A 24809-nucleotide genomic window follows, 5' to 3' on the forward strand; every position below is an offset into this window, starting at 1 on the left:
TCTCTTGAGTTTCTTTCTTCAAACTCATTAAATAAGTTTTAAGTAGGAGGAATAAAGGGTTGTCTTTGAGGTAAATTCCCTCTAATTCAGGTCTTTAATATTGACCCCAAAAAGTATGTATTTATAAGACATGGACTGACTCTATATAACTAGGGAACAATAAGGCTAGTTTGGTTTACTAAATGAGCTTGCTATACCCGATAATTAAGATCTTGCCTTTTAGTGGGTTGTTAAATATTTATTGCAAAAAATAGCTTTATATATATATATATATATATATATATTATAAGAGGTAGTTTCGAACTCCAGACCTTCATTTTAGAAATTGAGAATTATGCCATAGCTCGATAGAATTCCTTTTCTAAAATAAATTATTATCTCATTATAACATAAAAAAAAAAAAATGAATAATTCACGTAGCAAAGCGAAAAGTGTGGCTATCATGCATGTAAGTAGCAAAGCCTTAAACAGTGATAAATACCATTTAATTAGTTTATATTTATATCTAAAAAAGTTGAAGTCCTAAAATCTTAAAAACAACAATTTTAAACAATAGTAATCCAGCATTAATGCACGGTTGTCGTTGCCATCAACTATATATCACAAGAGTAATATTATAAACAATTGTAAAGTATGTAAGTATTACATAATCGTTTTAAAAAATAGTGTGATCTATTATTAAAAAATTAATTTATTTTATATAAATTTCATAATTATTTAAAAAAAAAATTACCCAATTTGCGCAACCTACAACTGTAAAATTTCTCGTAAACTTGTAAAGTTGGGATAGCTGTCCGGCCAATGATCTTAAATGCGAGTGAGTTAAATTATTCCGGCCAGCAGCGGGCAGCCTAGTTTGTATAATCTGGAGACTTTTTTTTTTCTCCGGCTAATTATATATATATATATATATATATATATATATATATATATATATTGCTTTTTTTCGTTTGCTTCAGGCCAATCTTGTTAATTCATATTGTTCATGTTGTCTATTTAAAACAAAAAATTATTTGCAATTTCTTTAATTTATAGACGCATGATATCCAATTACAAATTAATTATGTAAAAACATTTCATTAATTAATATAAAAATTATTGATACATATATTTTGATTTTTTTTAACAATTATATATAATAAATCCCACACAATATATGAAGGAGCTATAAATAACCAAATTTATATGTAAAATATCTCAAATGAGTAAGGTTAGATACAGTCGGCTAAGAGTGTGCAAATCACACGCACTACTCTTTTTTTTTTTTAAAAAAAAAGAAATCTACCATTAAAAAAATAATTTTTCAATTGAGTCCCAAATAATTTCTCATCTCAAATTTATAATTTAAGAGTAATAATATATACAATTGCAAACTTAGCGCGTTCTCTTTGTCTTGGCTGCTAAGTGTTGCCAGAGAACCTTGAGCCACGCATAAACATGTGCCGTAAGCTGCATGCATGCCGGTGGTGAGATGACATTCATAAAGGGTTGGAGGGGCTGAGGTTGAAAGATGTGATCTGTTGTTGTTTTCTTGTACGTGTAGTTGCCCGCTTTGTATCGTTCTAAACTTCTATGAATGCTTGAGGACCAGACTTCTATTTTTAGGTGTTTTTGGGTGTCGTAATCACAACAAACAACAAAACAGCACCGATTCCTTCCTACAATTATGAAACTTCGAGGATATCATCCCGTGGAGCTACAGCTACTGCCCGTGACTCTCGTTGGAATTATTTATTTATTTTTTTAAAAAAATATATTTAAAAGTGTTAAAATATTATATGTAAAAAAAGTTAAAAACAAAAATACTTATATAACTAACGGTAGCTACTAGAGGAAGCTGAGAGCGGTGGCTGTAGTGCCACCCAACTAGAAAATAACCATTTGTTGAGTTTGATTCTTTAGATCTTTTTTATGTTTGGTTCTCTGTTTGTGGTGATCAGGGCATTGAAATCCACTCAATTAAACACATTGTGGGTGAAGTGTAGAGGGAATTTTACCCGAATTTCATAACAAATAAAACAATCCTGTGATTCTTCTGGGTTTTGAAATCATTTTAATAAAAGAGGGGTACTGTTAATAATTATCCTTTTATTCATAATATTTTTTATTATTTTTAACCTGGTATTAAATAATTAGAAAATTATTTATTCTCTTATACTTATTTACATATCATTTAATGTTATATTTGTAAATGATGAATATTATTTTTCTTAATAAAAATAGGCGAAAAGAAAAACCACTTGAAGGTGGCCTGATGGGAGATCTTTCAACTGATGCTGCCCGCCTTGAAGGTGAAAGTTCAGAATTTTAAAGATGTACTATAATTTGTCAAGTTTGTTTTATGAGAAATATTTTGGTAATAAAAGTAAATTCACAGATTAACGTGATTTGTTGTGGTACGTCAAATTATAAAGTTACTTTTATTATAAAATAGATTTAACAAATTATATGAAACTACATCAGTTTATGAGTTTATTTTTATGTAATTTTTTTATGACTGTAACACTTCTCTACTTATATATCTAAATATCTTGGTCTTTTTCTCATGTAAAAATACTTGCTAATCAAGTGGCTCATCACTTGTCAAAAGGAACTTTGCTGAGGAAGGAGGTGAGTGTGTGTTCAAGGCAATGGCTGCTATGCAGCACTGCCAATCCCCATGAAACTCCTATGCTGGAACTGCCGAGTGCTTAGGAACCCTCGGACAGTTAACGAACTTCACTTATTGGTGAAGGAAAGAGCCTCATCTGTTATCTTCCTATCAGAAACTGAGAGTAACAGATGTAAAATAGAGAAAGTGAGAAACAAGTTGGGATTGAAACAAAGCTTTGTGGTTGATAGTATAGGCAAGAGTGGAGGCCTTGCTATGCTTTGGAAAACTGAGCTAAATGCTTAATTACATTCTTACTCAAATAGTCATATCTCAATGACAATTATACTCGAGATTGGAGGCCAACCTTGGAGACTTTCTGGGTTCTATGGAAACCCTGCCACAGAAAAGAGGAAAGCTAGTTGGAGACTCCTCAAAATGCTTAAACCTAAGCCTTCAATGGCTTGGTTATGTATGGGAGACTTCAATGAAATCTTGAGTAATAATGAGAAGTTTGGGTCAGCCACTAGACATTTTTCTCAAATGGAATGTTTCAGGATAGCTCTAGATGACTATGACTTGAGTGACCTGGGTTACATAGGTTCAAAGTATACATGGAGTAATAACAAGGAGGGGAGAGGTTTTACCAAAGAAAGATTGGATAGAGTTATGGGAAATGGGGTATCGCCATTACAGTTCAGTAATTGCAAGGTCTCAGTATCATCTGCCTTCAATTCTGACCATTCCCCTTTGTTGATCACACGTGACAATGAGGAAGCTGGAGTTAATAGAAAGACCAGATTGTTTAGGTATGAAGCTTTCTGGTCATCGAAGTAGGAGTGCAAAGATTTAATCAAAAGGTCCTGGCAAGTTTCCTGTAGAGGGGATCAACCACTGAGAAATCTCCAATATGGCCTGGACAGTTGCAAACAGTCATTGAAAATCTGGTCAAAAGCCTTGAATGGTAAGCAGATACTTTTAATTAGACAGAGGAGTGATATGATCCAAGAGCTGCAGAGACTTAACCAAGGTGATTTTAATGACACCATCAAGGGACTTCAAGGTGAAGTTAATCAGCTTTTAACTAATGAGGAAATTAAGTGGAGGCAGAGGGCAAAACAGTTGTGGTTCAAGGAGGGAGATAAAAAATACAAGTTACTTCCATAAATGTGCCTCTCAAAGAAATAAGACTAATGAAAGAAGTGAGAATGTTAATAACATTTCAGAAGTCAGTGAAACTTTTCAAAGGTATTACCAAAAACTGTTTGTAACCTCTAACCCGAAAGGGTATTAAGGCGGCTCTGGTGGACTTAGATCTTGTAGTAACACTTGAGATGAATGCCTAGTTAACAAAGGCTTGTTCTTATGAAGAGGTAAAATGTGCTTTGTTTGAAATGGATCCACTGAGCTCTCTAGGACCTGATGGATTCTCTGCTGGTTTTTATCAGGACCACTGGGAAGTAGTTGGTGATGGTGTGGTAGAGGCTGTTAAAGAGATATTCAACTCCATGAGAGGACTACATGAGATCAATGAAACCTTTATTGTTCTGATTCCAAAAAAGAGGAGGCCCACCCTAGTGACTGAATATAGACCAACAAGTCTCTGCAATGTGGTTTATAAAGTATTCTCCAAAGTACTAGCTAATAGAATTATATGAAGCAATGCACTCAATGAAACATAGAATGAAGAGCAAGAAGGAAGAGTACATGGCAATGAAATTGGACATGAGCAAAACATATGATAGAATAGAGTGGCCTTTCTTGGAAGCTGTGTTACTTAAGATGGGCTTTGATAAGGGGTGGATAGATTTGGTAATGCAGTGTGTCTCTTCAGTGAAATACTCTTTGTTATTCAATGGGATTCCTCAGCAGCACTTTCTACCATCTAGAGGACTAAGGCAAGGGGACCCTCTTTCTCCTTACCTTTTCATCCAGTGTACTGAAGTCCTTGGGAAGATGTTGGATACAGCTGAGAGAAAGTGCCATATATCTAGTTTTCCATTTGCAAGAGGATCTTTGATGGTCAACCATCTCTTCTTCGCAGATGATAGCTTGCTTTTCTATAAAACTAATGCTCTTGAGTAGAGTAGATTGTTCAGAATACTCAAGACTTATGAGGAAGCTTCTGGCCAAAGACTGAACATTGAGAAATCAGTAATTTTTTTCAGCAAGAACACATCAGCTGAGGCTAAAAAGGCCATTCTATTGACTTCTAAGATGATGGAAGCTAAAGTTTTTGAGAAGTACGTTGGTCTGCCCTCATATGTGGGAAGGAACAAGCTAGCCTCCTTCAGACCTATTCTGGACTCTATAAGAAACCGTATACAGAATTGGAAAGTTAAATTCATTTCAAATGCTGGAAAAGAAGTACTCTTAAAATCGATAGTGCAAACTATTCCTACATACTGCATGAGTATTTTCAAGCTCCCTAGAACATGACGGTTTTGAAGAATATGTTCACAGAAGAAGACATAATTAACATTTGTAAGATACCTATCAGTTGGAGTGGTAGTCCAAATAAGCTTATTTGGAGGTGTACTAAAGATGGACTATTTACTATCAAGAGTGCCTACCATTTAATGGGCACAATGACACATAATTCAGTGGGTCAAACTTCAACTCAATCCAATCAAAAGGACGTCTGGTCCAAAATCTGGAAATTAAAGACCCCAAATGCTATCAGGTTGTTTCTATGGAGGGTTAGCCATGAATCCCTACCAACTAACCTCAACCTCAGGAAGAGGAAAATCAAGGAAGACTCAATATGCCCTGTTTGTAGCTTGGAGCTAGAATTTGTCTTGCATGCCTTATGGTCGTGTTCTTCAGTGCAGGATGTATAGGCTGTTTGTTCTAGGAGACTTCAGAAAGTGAAGGTCAGCTTTAGATCATTCAAAGAGGTAGTGGAGCATGTGTTATTAACTCTCAGTGAGGATGACATAGAATTATTTGCTTGCACAACCTACCATGTGTGGAAGAGAAGAAATGTTCTTGTGTTTGAAGAGAAATTTGAGAACCCTTCAAGGGTGGCTCAATCAGCTTTACAAATGTCTAAGGAATTTAAAGAGGCCAATGACAATAAACAAACTGATGTGGAACCTATAAGCTCAATTGGGACAGAAACCTGGAGGCCCTCTCCTATGAATGTCTACAAGGCCAATTGGGATGCCTTTGTTGATCGAGTAAGCTGTAGAATGGGGGTAGGTGTGGTGGTCAGAAACTGGGAGGAGCGTGTAATAGCAACTCTGAGATCCTCAAGGAGTTTGTTCCCCGATGCTAAACTTGCAAAGGCAGTTGCTACTCTCAGAGCAGTCCTTTTTTACAAACAATTAGGAATTTCATGATTATTGATGAAGGGAATGCTCTCAATGTGGTTAATAATCTCAACAAAGAGACAACGGATTGGAGCAGAGTAGGACTAATCATTCAAGACATTAAATCTGAAATCAAGAGTTTGCCTTACTGGTCTGCCCAGTATATCTCTAGAAAATCCAATTGTATTGTTCATTACTTAGCTAAGGATGCATTAAAAACTCTCTGAGGAGAGCATTTTTATGGAGGGAGTCCCTCCTTGTATCCAACATTTGCTAACTTAATGATGAAGGTTTGATTATTCAAAAAAAAAAAAAAAGTAATGGTAGATACAGTTTTAAGATGTGCAAACCCAGTGCATTCTTTTTTAAAAGAAATGAGATCCACCATTAAAAAAAAAAAAAAAAAATCTTCATGAGGGTTTCAAATTTATCTAATTTTGTATAAAATAAATACGTAAGGTTTACCTACCCTAAGATTACAAATATTATTTCTTATTTAGAATATATATACATATACTTTTGTCTAACGAGGTTTACATTGATCAAGTGAACCACCTGAATCCTGATCAAGGTACTCATCTTGAGGGTGCTGCTCCAACCAATTAACCCTAATATATATATCTCCGTCGTACCTAAGGGTTGCCACAGAACCATGAGCCTTGATAAACATGTGCCATAAGGTACAAGACCTGGCCAGAGAGGGCAATTCTGAGTGAAGCTATGCCCATGTCATGAACTTGATACTTAGGACTTATTTGAAAGTCTTGCTACAGTCACCGCTGGGTTTAGTTATAGGATTTTATTTTATTTTTTTGTTTTTTCATATATGTATATTTTAACACGTTTAAATATTTTTAAAATAAATAAAAAAATCATAATATTATTAAAAAAACATTTTCTTAATTACTAAGTAAAAAATAAAAATCAAAACGGTAGAGTTGAGCCGTAAAATAAAGAGGGAAAAGTAGTATTATCCTATTTGAAAATAGATCTCATCTCAAAATTCTTATTTCATCTCATCTCCTTCCTAAACATAGTTTAAATAGAAACATTTTCAAACTAATCATAATAATTTTCCCAAACTTTTAAACAAAAAATAAAAAACAATTCAATTTTTTCAGATTTTCAAACAAAAATAATATTATAAAACTATATTCTAACAATCTTTTAACTTTATAATTTTTTTTATTTAATTTTTTTTTCTCCTTTCTCAAAACTAAAAAAATACGTATTCAACTCAAACTATCTTACTATTATTCACAAACTATCTCATTATTATTCATAAAACTTATATCTCATCTCACTCTTCAAACGCACGTAATGGGGTTGTTATATATAGAGGGACCGATCTGCATGCTTGCATGCCTGTCGTGAGATGACAACTACGTATACTGTCCGTCGAACACATTCATAAAGGGTTGAAGGGGCTGAGGTTGAAAGATGGGGACCAGAAGTGGGGACATTGCGTGCCTTGTTTAATGCTTTTTAAGATCTGTTGTTGTTGTCTTGAACGTTTACGTGCATGCTTTGTATCGTTCATCTATGAATGCTTGAGGACCAGAACTTCATTTTTTAGGTTTTTCTGGGTGTCGTAATCACAACAAACAAAAAAACAACACCGATTCCTTCTTACAATTACGCTCAGATCTCGAAACTTCTATGATATAACTAAAAAAGGAAAAAGCTATTCTTTCAGTAGGATCTATCGCTAGCGGCTTTGTTAGAATTTTTTATTTTTACTTAATGATTAAGAAAATATTTTTTAATAATATTTTGATTTTTTATTCTTTAAAAAAAATATTTAAAAGTATTACAAAAATATATGTAAAAAAAATATTAATATAACGAACGGTAACTCCCGCTCATTGGGAGCGGTGGCTATAGAGCCACCCAACGTCTAAAAAATAACCCTAGTTTGATTCTTTAGATCTTTTCTATGTTTGGTTCTCTGTTTGTGGTGGTCAAGGCATTGAAATCCTCTCAATTAAACACATTATGGGTGAAGTGGAGAGGGGATTTTACCCGAATTTCATAACAAATAAAACAATCCTATGATTCTTCTGGGTTTTGAAATCATTTTAAAAAAAGAGGGGTGTTAATAATTATCTTTTTAATCATAATGTTTTTCATTATTTTTAACCTGATATTAAATAATTAGAAAATTATTTATTCTCTTCTACTTATTTACATATCATTTAATGTTATATTTGTAAATGATGAATATTATTTTTCTTAATAAAAAAAGGCAAAAAGAAAAACCACTTGAAGGTGGCCTGATGGGAGATCTTTTAACTGATGCTGCACCCCTTGAAGGTGAAAGTTCAGAATTTTAAGATGAGTAATGCTATATACAGTTGTAAAATACACAAACGTTGTATAGTCTTTTTTCAAAAAGAGTGAGTTCTACAATTAAAAAATTAATTATTTTTATGTGAATTTCATATTTATTTATTTTTTTAAAGTGATTGCACGGCACTTGCATACTCATGACTACAACTATCATTTATCTTCTTGGAATATGAATGGCTTTGAGGACCATCATGTCCACACTCAAAACCATTTATTAATTAGGAAAAAAAAAAGACGAATTCCCCAAATGTTAAAAAATAAAAACCAAAACCCAAACCTAAAATCATGGAAATTAATTTGAAATCTAGAAAATCAATTCCCATGGTAAAGCGAGATGCATTAAATGACCGAATTCTGCATATGTGTATATTATGTGAAAAATTAAAGTTGAAAGCAAAGAACAAAACCGACCTTAGCTCAGTTGGTAGAGCGGAGGACTGTAGTTGGAAACACCAAACAGATAATCCTTAGGTCGCTGGTTCGAATCCGGCAGGTCGGATTAATTTTCTTTCGTTTTTGTACTGCAAACTTTGCCCTCAACCGTATACCAGATCAAAGAACAGCTCCAAAAATAATTGAGAAATGATAGTTGCAGTCGTAAGTGCGCATGCGCCGTATAATCACTTTAAAAAAAATAAATAAATATCAAATCTATATAAAAAAATAATAATTTTTTAATAATATACCACACTTTTTTTTAAATCGATTGTATGACACTTACGAACTCTACGATTGTATATAACATTACTCAAAATAAATAAGATAATAAAATCCTCCATCTTTTTCCCCCCACTAATGTAGACGTCAAATCACACAAGTAGTAATATATGTATATACAATTTTACGAACAATATTATATGTACTGAGTGACAGTTCTATTTTATTATTGTTTAGTTTTTTAATTTGGATTTGAATATTAAAATTTTGAAATATTTACAAATTTTAATAATTGACACATCATATAATTATATAAATAAAATTGTAAGTATACGTAACATTTTTCAACCCTATTTGTGTTTACCATGAAGGCAACTCTGTTTAGAGCCCAAGAACAGAGTAAGTAAATTAAACTCCATCTTATACCACAGATCTGGATTCGATTTATTTAGCTATACCTAAAAAGGAGTAGCAGCATTGTTTATGAGCAAAAGCAAAAGCCTGGAATCATGCATGATCCCATTTATACGAGCTTTGGGTACTGAAGAGTAAAAGAATCAGTAGACACCATTGAAATTGCTAAGAGCCAGACTCAACAGAATTATAATTAATTATTCGCGAACTTTGACAACTACAAAACTGACCTCAAGGTTATAAGGATTTACAGCTCAAATATAAAACTCAAACAGATTTTTTCTTCTTGCGTTTATGGCGGTCATCACCACCTTTGTCCTCTCTCTTTGCCCCACCATTGCGAGATCTCTTTGGTGCCTGAGACCAAATGAATTGAAATTCCATTAGCTGGTTAATCCTGATTAGTTGCCATACCTAATCCTTGACTTCTTGGAAAGCACTCCGACATCACTCGTGTGAAAATTGGCATAAGCTAGGTATAATCTTTGGAATAAACTAAAAAAATAAAAAATAAACAATACCTCAGCAGAGAATGTCTTCAGTGGGTCTCCACTTTTTTTGAATTTTTTCTTTGACCCACCGTGGCGAGCAGATTTGGTATTTCCCATTGCAGCCCTAGCAAGCTTGACAAATTTTCTGGCTTCTTGTGTTTTCGGGTCCAATAGGTAGTCGGGAACATCACGTAGGTGAGGAGCAGGGGGCTTCTTGCTGAGGACCTTGTCATGTTTCAATAGATCTGCTCAACATACGAGTTGAATTTTTGAACCTCAGACAGTCAGGCAAGAGTTAGAAAAATAAATAATATAGATATCCAACTAAAAAAGTTCATTACCCAAGTCTCTTGGATTAACTTCAAAATGAGCTTTCAACCTAACCAGGCACAAGCAGATCATTAGAAAGAAAAGCAGAACCATAGGGGGAATTACGAGGATAATGTCTAATCCCTTAAACAAAAGAATGACTGCTCAAATACTAGTTAAACCACCACACCATAGTGAAAACCTGAAATATTTAAAAGTCACGCAAAATACAACCCTCAAGCAGGCCACAAGAAGTCATAGATCTATTTAGCAAGTGATTAGGTGAAAAGAGAAATCCTAATCTTGAGAAAAGCACTATTTGGTTTGTACTCACTTTTCAGAATTAAGAATTTCATTCCTCAAATCCTGAGCTCGTGACTCCCTAACAGCAACTTTGGTCACACTCTTCGCAACATCCTGTAAAAGTCACCATTTACAATCAAATCATTGTTGTATTAATCTCATATGTGAATCACTGGACTTAACCCCCAACTGTGGGATAAGGAATTGGGGAAAGAAAAGAATCAAGAAGTCTTTCTGACAAAATTTCCTCCTCAAAGGGCAGAGAACATGAAGTGATCCATGTAACTATACAAAACAAAAGTACAATGAAAATTACAGCAGGAAAACCGTGCTTGTTTGATCTGATGTGCTCAATAAAAGACAAAATATTGAAAAAGAAACGAGAGGAAAAAAGCAAAAGAAAAAGAGGGAAAATGGAACATTATAGAAAAGAATGTATCCTTTCTTCTCCATTAGGAAAAAAAAAAAAAAAAAAAAAAAAAAAAAAAAAAAAAAAAAAAAAAAAAAAAAAGGAGACTGCTGTCCAATGACACTGGAAGAAGATTTTCAATACTGTCAACATGTCAAAGCTGGAAAACTGATATTGTATAAATCACAGGATAGCAGAGAGAGAGAGAGAGAGAGAGAGAGAGGGAGGGGGGGGGGGGGGGGTTTCTCTGTGAGAAAGATAAATGAATTGGCCATCACCTCAGCTCTGTATCGTAAAGACTCCACTGCATTCTTCGAGAGCAGAGAAAAGGGAGTTATTAAGTCCGAGTTCTTGTTTTCATCATCCCCTAAAAAAGCTTTTATTTCTTCAAAAATTTCCATCTCATCAGGAGAAACCTGCAAAGGAATAATATTTCTTATTAGAACTCTGTAAGGCAGATAAACTTGCCACACCATCTCATTCCAATCATCATTACCATCGTCCAGCCCCTGCCTTATATCAGCAGAAGCAGGGAAAATTCTAGCAAGCAATGAGCACTGTTCAAAGATGAAACAACACTCACTTACATGTTCACATGAAATTAAAACCTCAAACTGGGGTGTTACATATTTTTTGATAGGTAATCAAGAAGTTATATTCATAGAAATAGGCAAAACCCAGGAACACAGGTAGTATACATGAGAAACACCTAACTAGAGGTTACAATAGAAAATAGAAGGTCATGGACCCTTCGTCCGTTACAAACTATGGCCCCCCCGCCCATAAGAAAAATCGGGGCATACATATATGTACATATATACATATATATATATATATATATATATACACATAATCATACACACCCCCCCACCCCTTTTATATAGTTATATACAAATATATAAATAGAAGCTATTTCATTTTCGTTCACTAATAGTGTAATCCCAGGTGCAGAGGGGCATTTTGTTACTGCATTGGGGTCAACCCGTAAAGAAGGTAAACCCAATGGGAACCAAGAAAACGGGAACGCGGAGAAGGGGGGTGGGGTACTGGATTGGGCAAACAGGTGATTGCTGTTCTACTAGGTGCAATAACAGATATCACAGTAATCGAAGATATGCTCATCTTTTGTGGTAAAACCAGGTAACTTGTTTTGGAATGGGGTGGGATGAGAACTAGGGCATGCTAAGTCTAAATTTCAGAGTTATCATTCTGTATTGTATTGATACTGTGAGGGGGAAATGAATTTAATCCATGATCTTGGAATCAAGTACCATAGATAAATACTCTTACTTATTATAATACATCCAAGAAGAAAAATGGCAATTTGTATCAGTCCTACACAATAACTTCAATGTTCTTTGATAAAAACTCACAAGAGAAATAGAAGCACCAGTGCTGTACGCTCTTCCTGTGCGTCCAATTCGATGTACATATCCAGCAACACTGGGTGGCATTTCAAAGTTTATAACCTGTTTAAGGAAATATTGGGCAGTGCCAAAATGGTTTAATGACATAATATTGTAATAATTCACCCTCTAAAAGGAATTGCATACTAGCCAGCAGCCAAACACAGCATTTATCATGAAAATCTAGCAAGGTACTGCATGAAGAACTTGATTCGTCATAAAGAACAAAAAGAAGAAGCACCATAACCGATAGAAACAAGCAAAAATGCAAATAAATAAGGCGGCTCTTATATAGTGGGAAACATTCCCAAGCTAAGGTGATTTCTTTTTTCTTGATAATATTCCCAAGCTAAGGTGATTGAGGGCTCGTTTGGATATAGAAACCATCTCATTTGATCTTATCATTACAACTTTTTCAAATTACCACACAAAATATAATAAATAATTCAACTTTTTCAAATCTTAAAACAATAATAATATTAAAAAATAATATTCTAACAATATTTTATTCAACTCATCTAAAACCATCTCATCTCACTATTGAAACGAGCCCTGAATTAATCAATCATCATTCTCTCAAATTATATATGGGGATTCATTTGTTTGATTTCAAGAGAAATCACCTTGGTGGCTAACAACCAAAGTTAGTACCAAAAAGCAATGGGCATTTCATGATGTTTAATAGGATGCTAATATTTCAAAATATTGGAACTCCAACTGAAGAAATATACAGCTTCATCACTCCAAAGGAAAAGATAACTCGTGAAATATTGCGCAACGATCCAGAGAAAGAGCTAGCCACATCTAGGCTATAAACCCAAAGGAGCTAGTCATTTTGGAGTGTAAGCTCATATGTGGCTTGGACTTTCCTTGGGTCACTACATATTGAAACTTACAATGAATTGACAATGAAAGAATGTGCTCAAACAAAGTAAGCAATTCTTCAAAATCAATAATGAAGAGAATCCTCAAAATTCGCCACAATAGCAAACATACATACATCTCACCTGCCCGTCAGACTGAAAACTTGAATCACAAGAAAAATTCTTTTCTTGAGAAGTACATCTTGCCACAAGAATTAATACACAATACATTCAGAAGCCAAAACATAGTTTCAATTGGCTTTTGAGTGGCAATAGAACCTTAAGTTCACATGTTTGAAATCCTAAAACCTACCAGGTCTAATTCAAACAACAAAGTATAACAAAAAACAACAGCAACAAAACTTCCAGACACAACATGCCACAAGCAAACTAGCAGTCACCTACCGTGTGTACATTTTTAAAGTCAATACCCCTCACTACTCCAAATTCAGAGTCTAGTTTTTGCTTGGCATGCTTTCTAGACTTTCTTGTTTCAGCATTACTTTCCCCATTGACTTCTTCCTTCTGTTTTGTTTCACTGTCATCAGTTGCAATCAAATAATCAAAAAGCCCAGCATTGAATTCCTGATGACAAGCCAGTGACATTAGAGAGTACATGTTAGTAGTTATAAAATTGTGAAACCCATCACTGCTCAGTGATATAAACTATCATTCTCAAAATGAAATGCTAGCAGCAAATCTACAAAAATAAAATTTAGAAAAGAAAATCATTACAAGCTTTCAGAATAAATCGGTATTAAAGCAGACCTCAAGAATATGAAGACGAGAATTCTGTGGCAACTCAGAATTTAAAACAGCAGACTTAACTCCAAACTGCAGCAAGAAGAACAATTGCAGCCAGTTACACAAGGAAGGACGCGAAACACAAAATATATAAAACTATGATGTTTGATACAATGTTAATCAACACAAATCTTGTATAATTAGTAGTTCTACTTGAAGGACAAGAAATATAAGGGCTGGTTTGGTTACACAAAACCAAACTATCTCATCTCATCTCATATAATTATTATAACTTTTCCCAACTTCCACACAAAATATAATAAACAATTCAACTTTTTCAAATTCTAAAACAAAAATAATATTATAATAATATTTTATTCAACTTTCAACAAAACATCTTATCTCATCTGAACTGTGTAACCAAACAAGACCTAAGTTTCTTCTAATATACATATAGATATACTTTTTTCAAACAGAAAAAATGAAGAGAACAATATCCTTCTAGACAGACAAGACGTAACGCCCCAATGGAAGGCCTATGCCACATTTGGGCCTATACTCCAAAAGGATTAGTCAATGGTACAATTGAAATTCCATTAGAATCATTATAAAGATCAAGAACTTCTTCCTCCCAATGAATGTGGGATCCCAGACACCACCTATATTTTTTGATAAGTAATAATATCAAAGCAAAAATGTCAACAAGGGAATAGTAACAGGAAGCCAATGAGAAATTTCTCAGGCTCACTGTGTCGCAAGACCTGTAAGTAATTCAATCTATGCCCCATTAAACGAAATGACCAGCCACACCCAAACACCACCTATTCATCACTCAATAAGGGTATCACATTCCAAATAGTCTAAAACCATCATTGACCAAGGGTCCAAGACTTTATTTTATGCATTATAAATAAGATGTTCCACTCTTAAAGACCATATTTGGTTTCAGAAAGATAAATAGCTGCCGGAGAGAAAGAAAGCAAGTATTTCGTAGAGTATTAACGAAAGGGAGAACATGTATACCTAAATGAGTTTGCATACCTTTTCCAGAAATAGTTTTGATCTATATCCCATGTCTATGGTATTAGTAAAAATCAGAACTTTCTTTTGAACCAACTCCAACTTCAAGAGGGCAAGGATGTGAAGTAATTTATCACGACTACCACATGAAATCTGAAAACAAGAGAAACAAGACATTAAGCTCATTACTAAGATGATCCTCATTTTCCAAACAGATTAATAGACAAGTGTGAATGTATGCGGGATTCATGAACGAAAAAACAAATCCATACAGGTCAATGAACCCAAAATCACTTGAGAAAATTAGACAGACAATTCACCTTAACTTTCACAAAATGAGGTGCAATAACAAAAGTAACCCAAACACATTATATAAAAACATATGAACTTGTTTTCATGATCAAACTGAAGATGGAGATAGGAATGCAGAAATAGCAGGACGTGGCTGACTAAAGTTGCCTACAGTCAGGTTTATTTTGCTTGAAAAACTGTATATCTAGAGATATTACAACATCTCGTCTTTGCAAGAAAGATGAGAGAAATCATGAAATATGTTGACAATGGCGAGAAACAAGTGGAGATGATTTCAACGTGCATCTATGCCAATATTACCAACAGTGCAATAAAAAGTTCATTTTTTTTTTTTATTGGCACCATGGTGTTTGAATCTTGGGATTGCACAGGCCCTTGGCAAGGAGTTTCTGCAAGTACACCTTGGGTAATTCAAGGGAAAACTCCCCTAGTCTGATCACCCTAAGAAATTGTTTGCACCCAAGGGTTTTAACCTTAGACCTAGAGGGAGCATATCACCAAAACCAAAGCCCTTACCACTTGAGCCGACCCCAAGGGGTTTGGCCCTTACCAGGCCCTTATGATTATCTTAGGAGTGCCCATTACTCATACAAAATAATGTGATTCGCATGCAGAAGAACTTAGGTACATGGCCAAAGAAAAATTAGTCAAAAGGAAAGATAGTTTTCCTAATTACCAAAATGAGCATATCAATCTTACCCAAAATTGCTGAACATTCTTGGGATAATCTCATCCTTAATATTTCCCACTTCTGGCAAAGTCAAGATGAAGGGATTGTGTAAAACCAGCTTCTTCAGCTTCTCAACATCACCACTGCAAATAAATGAATATCAAAAGAGATGACATTAAGAACAAACGTACTGAACATCAACGCCACAAAGATTTCCTGCAATGTCAACAGCTAGTAGAAGGGATTTTGAGGCCTATTATTTTATCTTTACCAGGCCATAAGCATCAGCCCAAGTATGAGAAAGAGGTAAAAGAACAAATAAGCAAAATCCTAAAGTGACCATATTGGAACACCATCGCGGTTTGGGAGGAAGATATTAGCAAGAACAATGTGGTCTAATATTCATAAAACACCTAAATTAGCTAAAATAAGTGAAGTGGCACAAGTACACAGTAGAAACCGACCTTGATGTGGCAGACATAAGAAGGCATTGACAACGCCTAGGGATGTGAGCTGTAAAAGTTTTTATGTCATCTTCATATCCATATGACAATAGAAGATCTGCCTGAGAAACAGAAAAAAAAAAAAAAAAAATAGATCTCTCAAAACGAGAATACTAAGCGATCATGTCTTAATGGTTTAATGGTTAAGAAAGAAATTATCAATACCTAGAATATACTAATCATCGATATTTATGTTACAATGTGACAGAACAATATAAGAATGTTTCAAGTATCAATACAAAAGCAAGAAAGTTTTCATTTTGAATAAGTAATATATAAGCAGAGTATTTGTCATTTACATTCTAAATGAGATAAGAACTCTGTACACAAATTAATGAAGTTGATATAGTTGCTAAGGGCATAAAAATTACACACTAAATTTTAAATTAGGCTGTTAGCAAAGAATCCACATGCCATGAAACTCAATCAAAGCTAAAGAAATAAAACCCCATAAAAATTTAGGACCATATTATTACCTCATCAAGTACAAGAATTTCAAGTGAGGCATCAATGGATGCTGATAGAAGTAGACCAGCTGACAAGCATTTTGGTATACAAGCAGGTGTGGAAACCAGAATATCTGGAGGTCCTGCTAGTGCAGCCGTCTGGAAGCAAAATTTAGAACCAACATGAGTTAATAAGAAATTTTTGTATTGTGTGGCCTACAACTACCCATTATAATGAGATGGATATTTATGGGAGAGCGTCTGAACAAGAAGGCAGGTGCTTTTAGTTTTCTTTTTTTTTTTTTTCTTTTTTTTTTTTTCCAGGAATTAAATAAAAGAACATTGAACAAACCAAATCAGAAACAGCCATACTGCTCGTCAACTGCACAACTTTCAATTGAACTCTGCATAATTCAATGATAGATGAAACCTCCGTAAAAACCTGGAAATCAGATACAATTAGTTCACAGATCAAACAAGGAAGTAGAAGCATTGTAAATCAAACAAAAGATACTTAAATTATACCTGTTGACACAGTTCTCGAGTTGGGACAAGAATAAATGCACTCGGAGCAAGCTTCTTCTTTGAACCATTATCAGTAAACAGCTTCTGAAGCAATGGAAGGAGATACGCAAAGGTCTTCCCAGAACCAGTCTTTGCACGAGCAACGACGTCTTTACCTTCCTAAAAGCACGGAGAAGTACTATAATTAACCCCCCGACCAAATGATATTGACCCACCGTTTGGTTGCCGAGAAAGAGTAGCAAAAAAAGAAGGAAAACAAATATTTCACTCTGACATATATTTACGGATCAAAAACAATGAAATATAAACGTCCCATAAAAAATCTAGGGTCAGAGCACACAACAAAATAAACTCTCCTACTAACTTTAAGTAAGACTTCATCTTTTTCTATTTTCACTCAATTTCCTTCGCAAACCAACGGACCTTGATGCTTTCAGCCAACTATAAAGCCAATGTTTTGGTCGATAAACTAAAGAAAAGTCTAGTAAGTCCAAAAGTAAAAAATTCCCACATTGTCTGAGCAGCGAAACAGAGGATAGATGAAGTAAAACAACTATAAATCATATAATTCAACATAGAGTTAAAAAAAATCTCACTAATATTAGAGGAACAGCGACTCGCTGGATCGGAGTGGGCTTCTCAATCCCCTTCTTGATTAGGGCGCGAACAAGACGAGGGTCCAATCCTAGCTCTTCGAAGCTTAGATCCTCTTCTTCATCTTCTGCTTCCTCGCGAGCAATATCTTTGGGTGGCTTTTCCATCCTTTCAGCAATTAAGTCCCCCACTGTTGGCTGTATGCCTGTCACACTTGACAAACTTGTCTGGGTAATAAAACCCTACCCTTTATGAAATTAGGGTTTTAGGGGCACAGAGAGAGAGAGAGAGAGAGAGTCGGGTCGATAGTGGATCCAAAATCAAATATCCAGCCAGTATTTGATGCTCATGGGCTGGGCTTCTGTCCTGAAGGAAGCCTGCGATTCCACGAATAGAAATAGAATTTTATCTTGGTTCGAAGATAGGACAGTCCTGATCGATGTTTAACCGAAGGAAGTGTAAATGTATTTTTTTTATTTTTTTATTTTAATAATTTTTTACATGGTTTAAATATTTTTAAAAAATAAAAAAAAAATCAATTCAGTAATTACGATCAGATCTCCTTATCCAAACAAGCCTAATTAGTTTTTCGAGTAAAATTCTCTTTGTAACCTTTTTTGGAAAAAAAAAAACAAAAAACACAAAAGAAGAAGAAGAAGAAGAAGAATATAATTAATCATGCAATTTCCAGAACATGAAGAGAGAGATCTATTTATCTGACTCCAAGCCCTTTCTGAAGATATATATATATATATATATATATATATATAAATATAAATACACACACACATGATGACTACACACCTGGAGAGAAATTAAGGTTTTTAGCTAGATATCATGTAAAATATGTTATCTTATTACAAAAAAACTGTTTACTTGTTACTAGCTATTTCCTACTAAAATGAGTCTGTTTTTATCGCAAATAGTCATTCTCGTCGCAAATAATTTGTCCCAAATGCTTTTTTTTTTTTTTTTTTTTGTAGTGTCTCTTTTATTGGATTATTGGTATGCATGGATATCTTCAAAGATGCAGATCATCAGGAGTAGTAGTGATCGATCGTATGGTACTAGTGCAGGATTAGTTTTGAGTCTTGACGTGCGTCTAGCTCTCTTGACGGCTTGAATTCCAATGAAAGATTTATACATGCAAATTAATGTGCACTTATCAACACGATTCTCATTTTACATTAGAGTAACGAACAAGAGGAAATAAAACTTTATAATTACTTGGAGTTGTAGTAGGAAATTTTCATGCTCTCAAAGAACAATAGATCATGCAGAGAATGGCGCGTTTTCTAGCCATTACTATATTCCAAAGCAATATCTATGAGCGGTGAAGGTTCTAGGACATTTAATTTGGTTTTCGAAGATCCATGGGTACTAGTACTATGAAGATGCATATTATGTTTGTGTTGTGCTTCTTTGCATAGAGTTTTATTATGTTTGTGGGCAGCTGGTTAGACTGATCATTCAACTTCTGTTGTCACTACAAGAAAAATAGATTTTTGTAGTCATTTAATTACAGTAAAAAGACTATTTGTGACTAAAACAAATTTATTTTAACTGTAAATAATCATTTCGTTGGAATTAATTAGTTATAAATAAATAATTTTCTTGTAGTGTATGATTCTTTATATGAAATTTCATACTTCTGAAGTTTGTGGTGGTCAGATTGACGATCCGACCTAACCCATTGGTTAGGGAATACAATATATATATATATATATATATATATATATATATATATTATATTAAACATTTGATCAGTCGTCTTATAGTATTCGATTATAATAAAAAATAACATCATCTACAGTATCATAGACGTAGACAGATTCTCAAACCACGCAAATGATCTTGTCTCATGTATGATTAATTCTAAATTTTGCTTTATCTTTTTTCTTATCGTTCATAACTAGCCGTACGTTTGGAGTTATTAATTATCTGAAAACTCGTCTTTTTTATATTGAATAGTGAAATAGTTATAAAAAAAGTTGTAATTTGATTATTTTGATCTTTTCAATAATATAAATAAATAAAAAAATATTCTCAGGCTTTTCGAAATATCTCTGACAGAAACATCGATCATGATTCATGGGTAAAGAAAAATCATGTGGATCGAGATTCAAATTAATCTTATGTTATTATTGAGGAGAAGACGACGAAAAACCTAGAATTGTGTAAAGAAAACCATCAAATTAATGGAACTGACAAATTAAAGTGATCTCAGCAAAAGTCAATCTTTAAGCTAATTTGGATGATCACCATTTCAAACAGCTATACAAATGGGGCATACAACACCCATCGATCAGTAGTTCTTCATCACTTTAATTAAAGTCTCCAGGCATGGCATCCCTCATCACTTTGTTCTACTTTGTGTTGAAAATGGAGGTTCATGAAAAGATGAAGAACCAATTAATGCATGCGTGCATCCATGTTTCATTTTGTTGGGGGGATTGATCAGTACCATTGCATGTTAGGGGTAAAGGAAAGGTAGTACCATTAGTGTGTATATATATATATATATATGTATGTTAATGTGCGCATATGAGATTAACAAAGAAAATTAATAAATAAAATAAATAAAAATTTTACTAACAGTTACTTTTACGTATTCTTTGTGCACTCTATTAATGTAATTGATTGTGTTATTTTTTTTTAATATAAAATAACTGTTTTGGTTAATCACATTAGTAAAATGCATAAAGAATACACAAAAGTAACTGTATGTAACAAAACTCTAAAATAAATACAATAAGATTAGTCGAGAAGAAATTCGGCAACCCTACATATTTGATGAATTATGCTACGAGTATGGACTCAAACACAAACTTATAAAGCACAAATTACCACTCATAATTTTATTACTATTCATTGCAGTACTGTTCAAATTATGATCAGTGGCCCGTGCTTTAATTTGTTTTTGTCTTGGATCGTTCATCTATCATTTTTTTTTCATATTTGATATCCTCGATCTCCAATGAAAAAAACTTGTAATACCAAGTACTTCGGTTTTATAAACCATATTTACTGTAATTTTCATGTAGTACAAGGAAAAAACTATAAATTAAACATTAATTAGTAGTTTTCAAATATAAAAATTGATTACTAATTAATTCAATTAATGAACCAAAAGAAAGTTGATTGCTAGTGATCTAGTCCTAAATTATAAGCCAAGCAAGCCCGAGTAGTACTGCACATTATACCATATATTTATATATATATATATATATATATAATAGTTCCGCACGAATGCATGCATGCAACAGCGAATGATAATTTAAAAGTTAAACCGTACGTACGTACGTACGTAGTACACATATATCGAATGAGGATGAAGTAAAAGTATTTTGTATTTTCACCAATATTCGGCTTTTCAAAGGAATAATTAATGACCCATAGGATTCGTTTTATTTCACAGAATTGCTAGGAATTGAAAATTCTTAAAATTAACCCTTTTCTAAAGACACTTTGAAATATAAATCATATTCTACGTGTAGGACCACTTGTTGAAGGCTCCATGCGTGAGGTGGAGTGATTTAATTGAGTTTCTCACAATCTGTTCGTGCCGATATTAATTAGTTTTAATTTAATTTAAGAACTTGTTTGGATATTGAGATGAGATGAAAATTTGTGAATAATAGATAAATGGTTTGTGTTAAAATATTTTATTATGTTTTGGAAAAGAAGAGAACAAAATTTGAATAAAAATATTATAAAGTTAAAATATTGTTATAATATAATTTTTGTTTTGAGATTTGAAAAAATTAAATTGTTTTTTGTATTTTGTTTAGGATTTGAGAATAGTTATAATGATTAAGTTATGAGATAGCTATTCAAACGAGGCTAATTGTGCATAAAAATTTCATATCGTTTATTTTTTTTTTTTTATGATCAGTATTTTAAGTTATGTAGTCGAAAAATAAATTCTCTTTTATTTTTAAGTCAATCTCAGCAAATTAATCAATCTGAAGTCAGAATTCTTCGTTGATTAATTGTATATATGCTGATGTTTCATATACATATTTTTGGGTAAGACTACGGGGTGTGAAAATTTTCAATTAATAGAAAGAAAGAAATCATGTATAGAAGGCCTAGTGAACTCCCGAAAGAAAGGAGATCTAGAGGATTGCTGGAAATTATGGCCCAAAACCGAAAGGTCGAGAACAAAAGCATGTACGTACCTGGTACAAGAAACTGAAACCTAGACCAGGCCTCATCTTGACTGGGTTCTGTAAGATTCTAAATTCCCCCGGCCAGTACGTATCTTTCTCTACAAGAAAACTTTTTGCACAAGTTTACTCAAGCTCATGAGCCGCGCGCTCAGGTATCTCAAATGCTCTAGCACATGAGATCTAGCATCGAAGCGGCCAAGCCAAAACAATACTCATGGGATTCATGCTGAAATGTTCAAATAAGCTAGAGGCCCTATTTGTGAAATTCTTCAACAATTATGTTGCTGGCTATGGCTAACCTTTATAGTCTGATCTGTTAGGTGAAAACGACGGCAATGGCAACAATTTACTGGTTTTTTCCCCTTGAAGCTGATGTTCTCAAGTGATCAGTGTATTAACTTGATCATGATGCTTGCTGTCAAGGAAGGAGTTCCACACATGGCTGTTTTGAATGTATATTCCACCATTAGAACTAATTACTTTAGCTAGCAAATTAAGCTCCTTAATTAGTTCATATAACAGCTAAGCATACTTGATGAAAAGAATGATCGATCTTGGCCATGATAGTTTATGGAGATATCCCAATTAAGGTTGCTAGTGATGATCATTTTTTCGACTGAAGCATGCATCATGCATCCATAGAACAGAATGAATACGACTCGGAGAGAAGAGATCATGTTACTCAATTTTACAGTCATATATCAGTAGTACTATTACTATATATATATCGATCATCAGTTTAGAGGAAAATACAAAAGTTTGTACACAAACAAGCATATTCATATCATCAGTACGTACTCACAGTACTATTTTGATTCACAAGCTAGAAGCACAACACGTACATACCCATAAATTACATTAAATACGTAAACAAATATAAATCTAGACATTCATTTCCAGCGGGATGAGTAAACTCATGATGTGTGACAGTTTGGTGTTCTAACATGGTTTAGGATGCATATGCCATAATACTACGGCTTTCGTGGACTTTTTTGATGAAATCTTCGGCTTCACTATCAACTCTGCGGTCAGCCACAAGGCCTCTCTTGTCATAATCGCTTATAAATACCTTTCGTGCACTCGCTGCTTCCTCCGGCACTACTACTACGAAATCCTGATCCCCTCCCGGCCGAGGCCTCCTAGCTTTGAAGACGTTGAAGATCACAGACGAAAGAGCTGAAGTTTTTTTCTGCAGCTTGCTGTTGCCCATGAGTAGTACTCTTGAATGCTAAGCTAGCTAGCTAGGCAGCTTTGAGCCTTAAGTAAGAAGAAAGTTTTGAGTGTGTACTGCACTTGGGTTTTCAGTGCAGGAAAGGTGGTCTTTTATAGTATAGGAGGTGTACCCTTTTGTTATAATGATCCAAAGGAAGGAGAATCTGGAGTATTCAAGACTGCTGGAACAATAATATATATATATATATGTATGGTTGAGATAAAATGGTATATATGTTACTGTGGATTGGCCTTTAAAGTAAGGAAAAATCTTCTATCTTTTGAGGTCCACTACTTTCATAAATATTGATTGGATTACAGCCTAATTGTTTCATGGGTTTGTTCATTTAATGACCAAATACAGTGGGGTCTTAAATTTCCCGACACTTGCTTCTCCTCTGACTGCATCGATCTTTGCTTGCTTAAGTCATTATCATAATTTCTTTTTTCTATGTATAAACTTGATGAACCTAATTACTTATATAGATATATATATATATATCTATATATATTTTGTAAAAACAATCATTTCTTTCTATAGAAGACCTAATAGGAAGAGTGAGGTAACTCCTTATAAATTTCATGATGAGTTTGTTCTTAAACTGTATGGGACTTCTCAACACGTCCCCTCACGTGTAGGCCGGTATTTTTGGTATTATCATCGTGGGTAAGTCGCTGGAACCCATCATCAGTCATAAGTTAATCTACTCTGATATCATGTAGAAACACTCATTTCTCTCCATAGAAGGCCTAAATAACTCCTTATAAAGTCCATAATAAGTTTGTTTTTAAACTCCGTGGGACTTCTCAACATATATATATATATTGCGAGTCCGATAATAAAATAGGCTACTTTCTAGCTAGCTAGGCCTTTCTGCCAAACCATATAAACATCGTCGGTACTGGATTCTGGAGTACTAGCGTTTATTTCACGAAGTAATTAATTAATTTACGAGCTAGCTAGATACTTTCCTATGATCATTTTCATGAGATTGGCAAAACATGCATGAAAGAACTAGCAAATCTATTTTTTCATTGAATGGAGACCCACTGATTTTTTATTTTTAAATGTGTTCTATTGAGGATTACGCCATTCCCGAACAATTGCACATGCATGCTGGATCCTCGATCAGTGCCCTAAGATATTTTAAAGGAACATGAATTATTTATACTTTTGGAGATTAAAGATCAATAGGGAAAGATAAAGGGGTTATATTTTTAATTAACAAGATAATCAAGGTTTTTTTTAATGGGGAACCAAATATATCCATGCATATCATGCATGCAGTAGTACTGCTACTGATCTTTGGTGTTAAAGCTCTTTTTCCCCTTTTAAATAACAAAAGTTAGCTGCCCACTTTCTTCTTCCTTGGGAAGCCTGCCAGCCTTTCTTCAGTCACAAAGAAGTTTACCATCGCTATCCACCATGCAACATGAAGAAACTAGTGCTAGAACGTTCGAAGATTTTCTCAAATCGATGGTAATTAATTTTATATATATATTTATATT

At 33.9% G+C, this 24809-nt stretch overlaps 1 protein-coding gene and 1 non-coding gene across 2 annotated transcripts; one reads left to right on the forward strand and one right to left on the reverse strand.

Annotated features, from left to right (window-relative positions):
• Positions 1 to 8656: 8656 nt before the first annotated feature.
• Positions 8657 to 8749, forward strand: TRNAY-GUA. Its single transcript has 2 exons — positions 8657 to 8693; positions 8714 to 8749. It is a non-coding gene; the product is annotated as a tRNA-Tyr (tRNA).
• A 750-nt stretch (positions 8750 to 9499) lies between these two features.
• Positions 9500 to 18182, reverse strand: LOC121261870 (DEAD-box ATP-dependent RNA helicase 16-like). The gene is given in 16 exon segments (XM_041164276.1): positions 9500 to 9678; positions 9843 to 10057; positions 10154 to 10191; positions 10456 to 10538; positions 11112 to 11249; positions 12207 to 12302; positions 13508 to 13687; positions 13871 to 13936; positions 14888 to 15019; positions 15878 to 15897; positions 15900 to 15991; positions 16313 to 16413; positions 16828 to 16956; positions 17150 to 17239; positions 17323 to 17481; positions 17919 to 18182. Coding segments are annotated over 16 exon segments (1794 nt in total). The 5' UTR covers positions 18084 to 18182; the 3' UTR covers positions 9500 to 9588.
• Positions 18183 to 24809: the final 6627 nt, after the last annotated feature.

The sequence above is a fragment of the Juglans microcarpa x Juglans regia genome, chromosome 4S, assembly GCF_004785595.1.
Source record: "Juglans microcarpa x Juglans regia isolate MS1-56 chromosome 4S, Jm3101_v1.0, whole genome shotgun sequence".
NCBI classification, from domain to species: domain Eukaryota; kingdom Viridiplantae; phylum Streptophyta; class Magnoliopsida; order Fagales; family Juglandaceae; genus Juglans; species Juglans microcarpa x Juglans regia.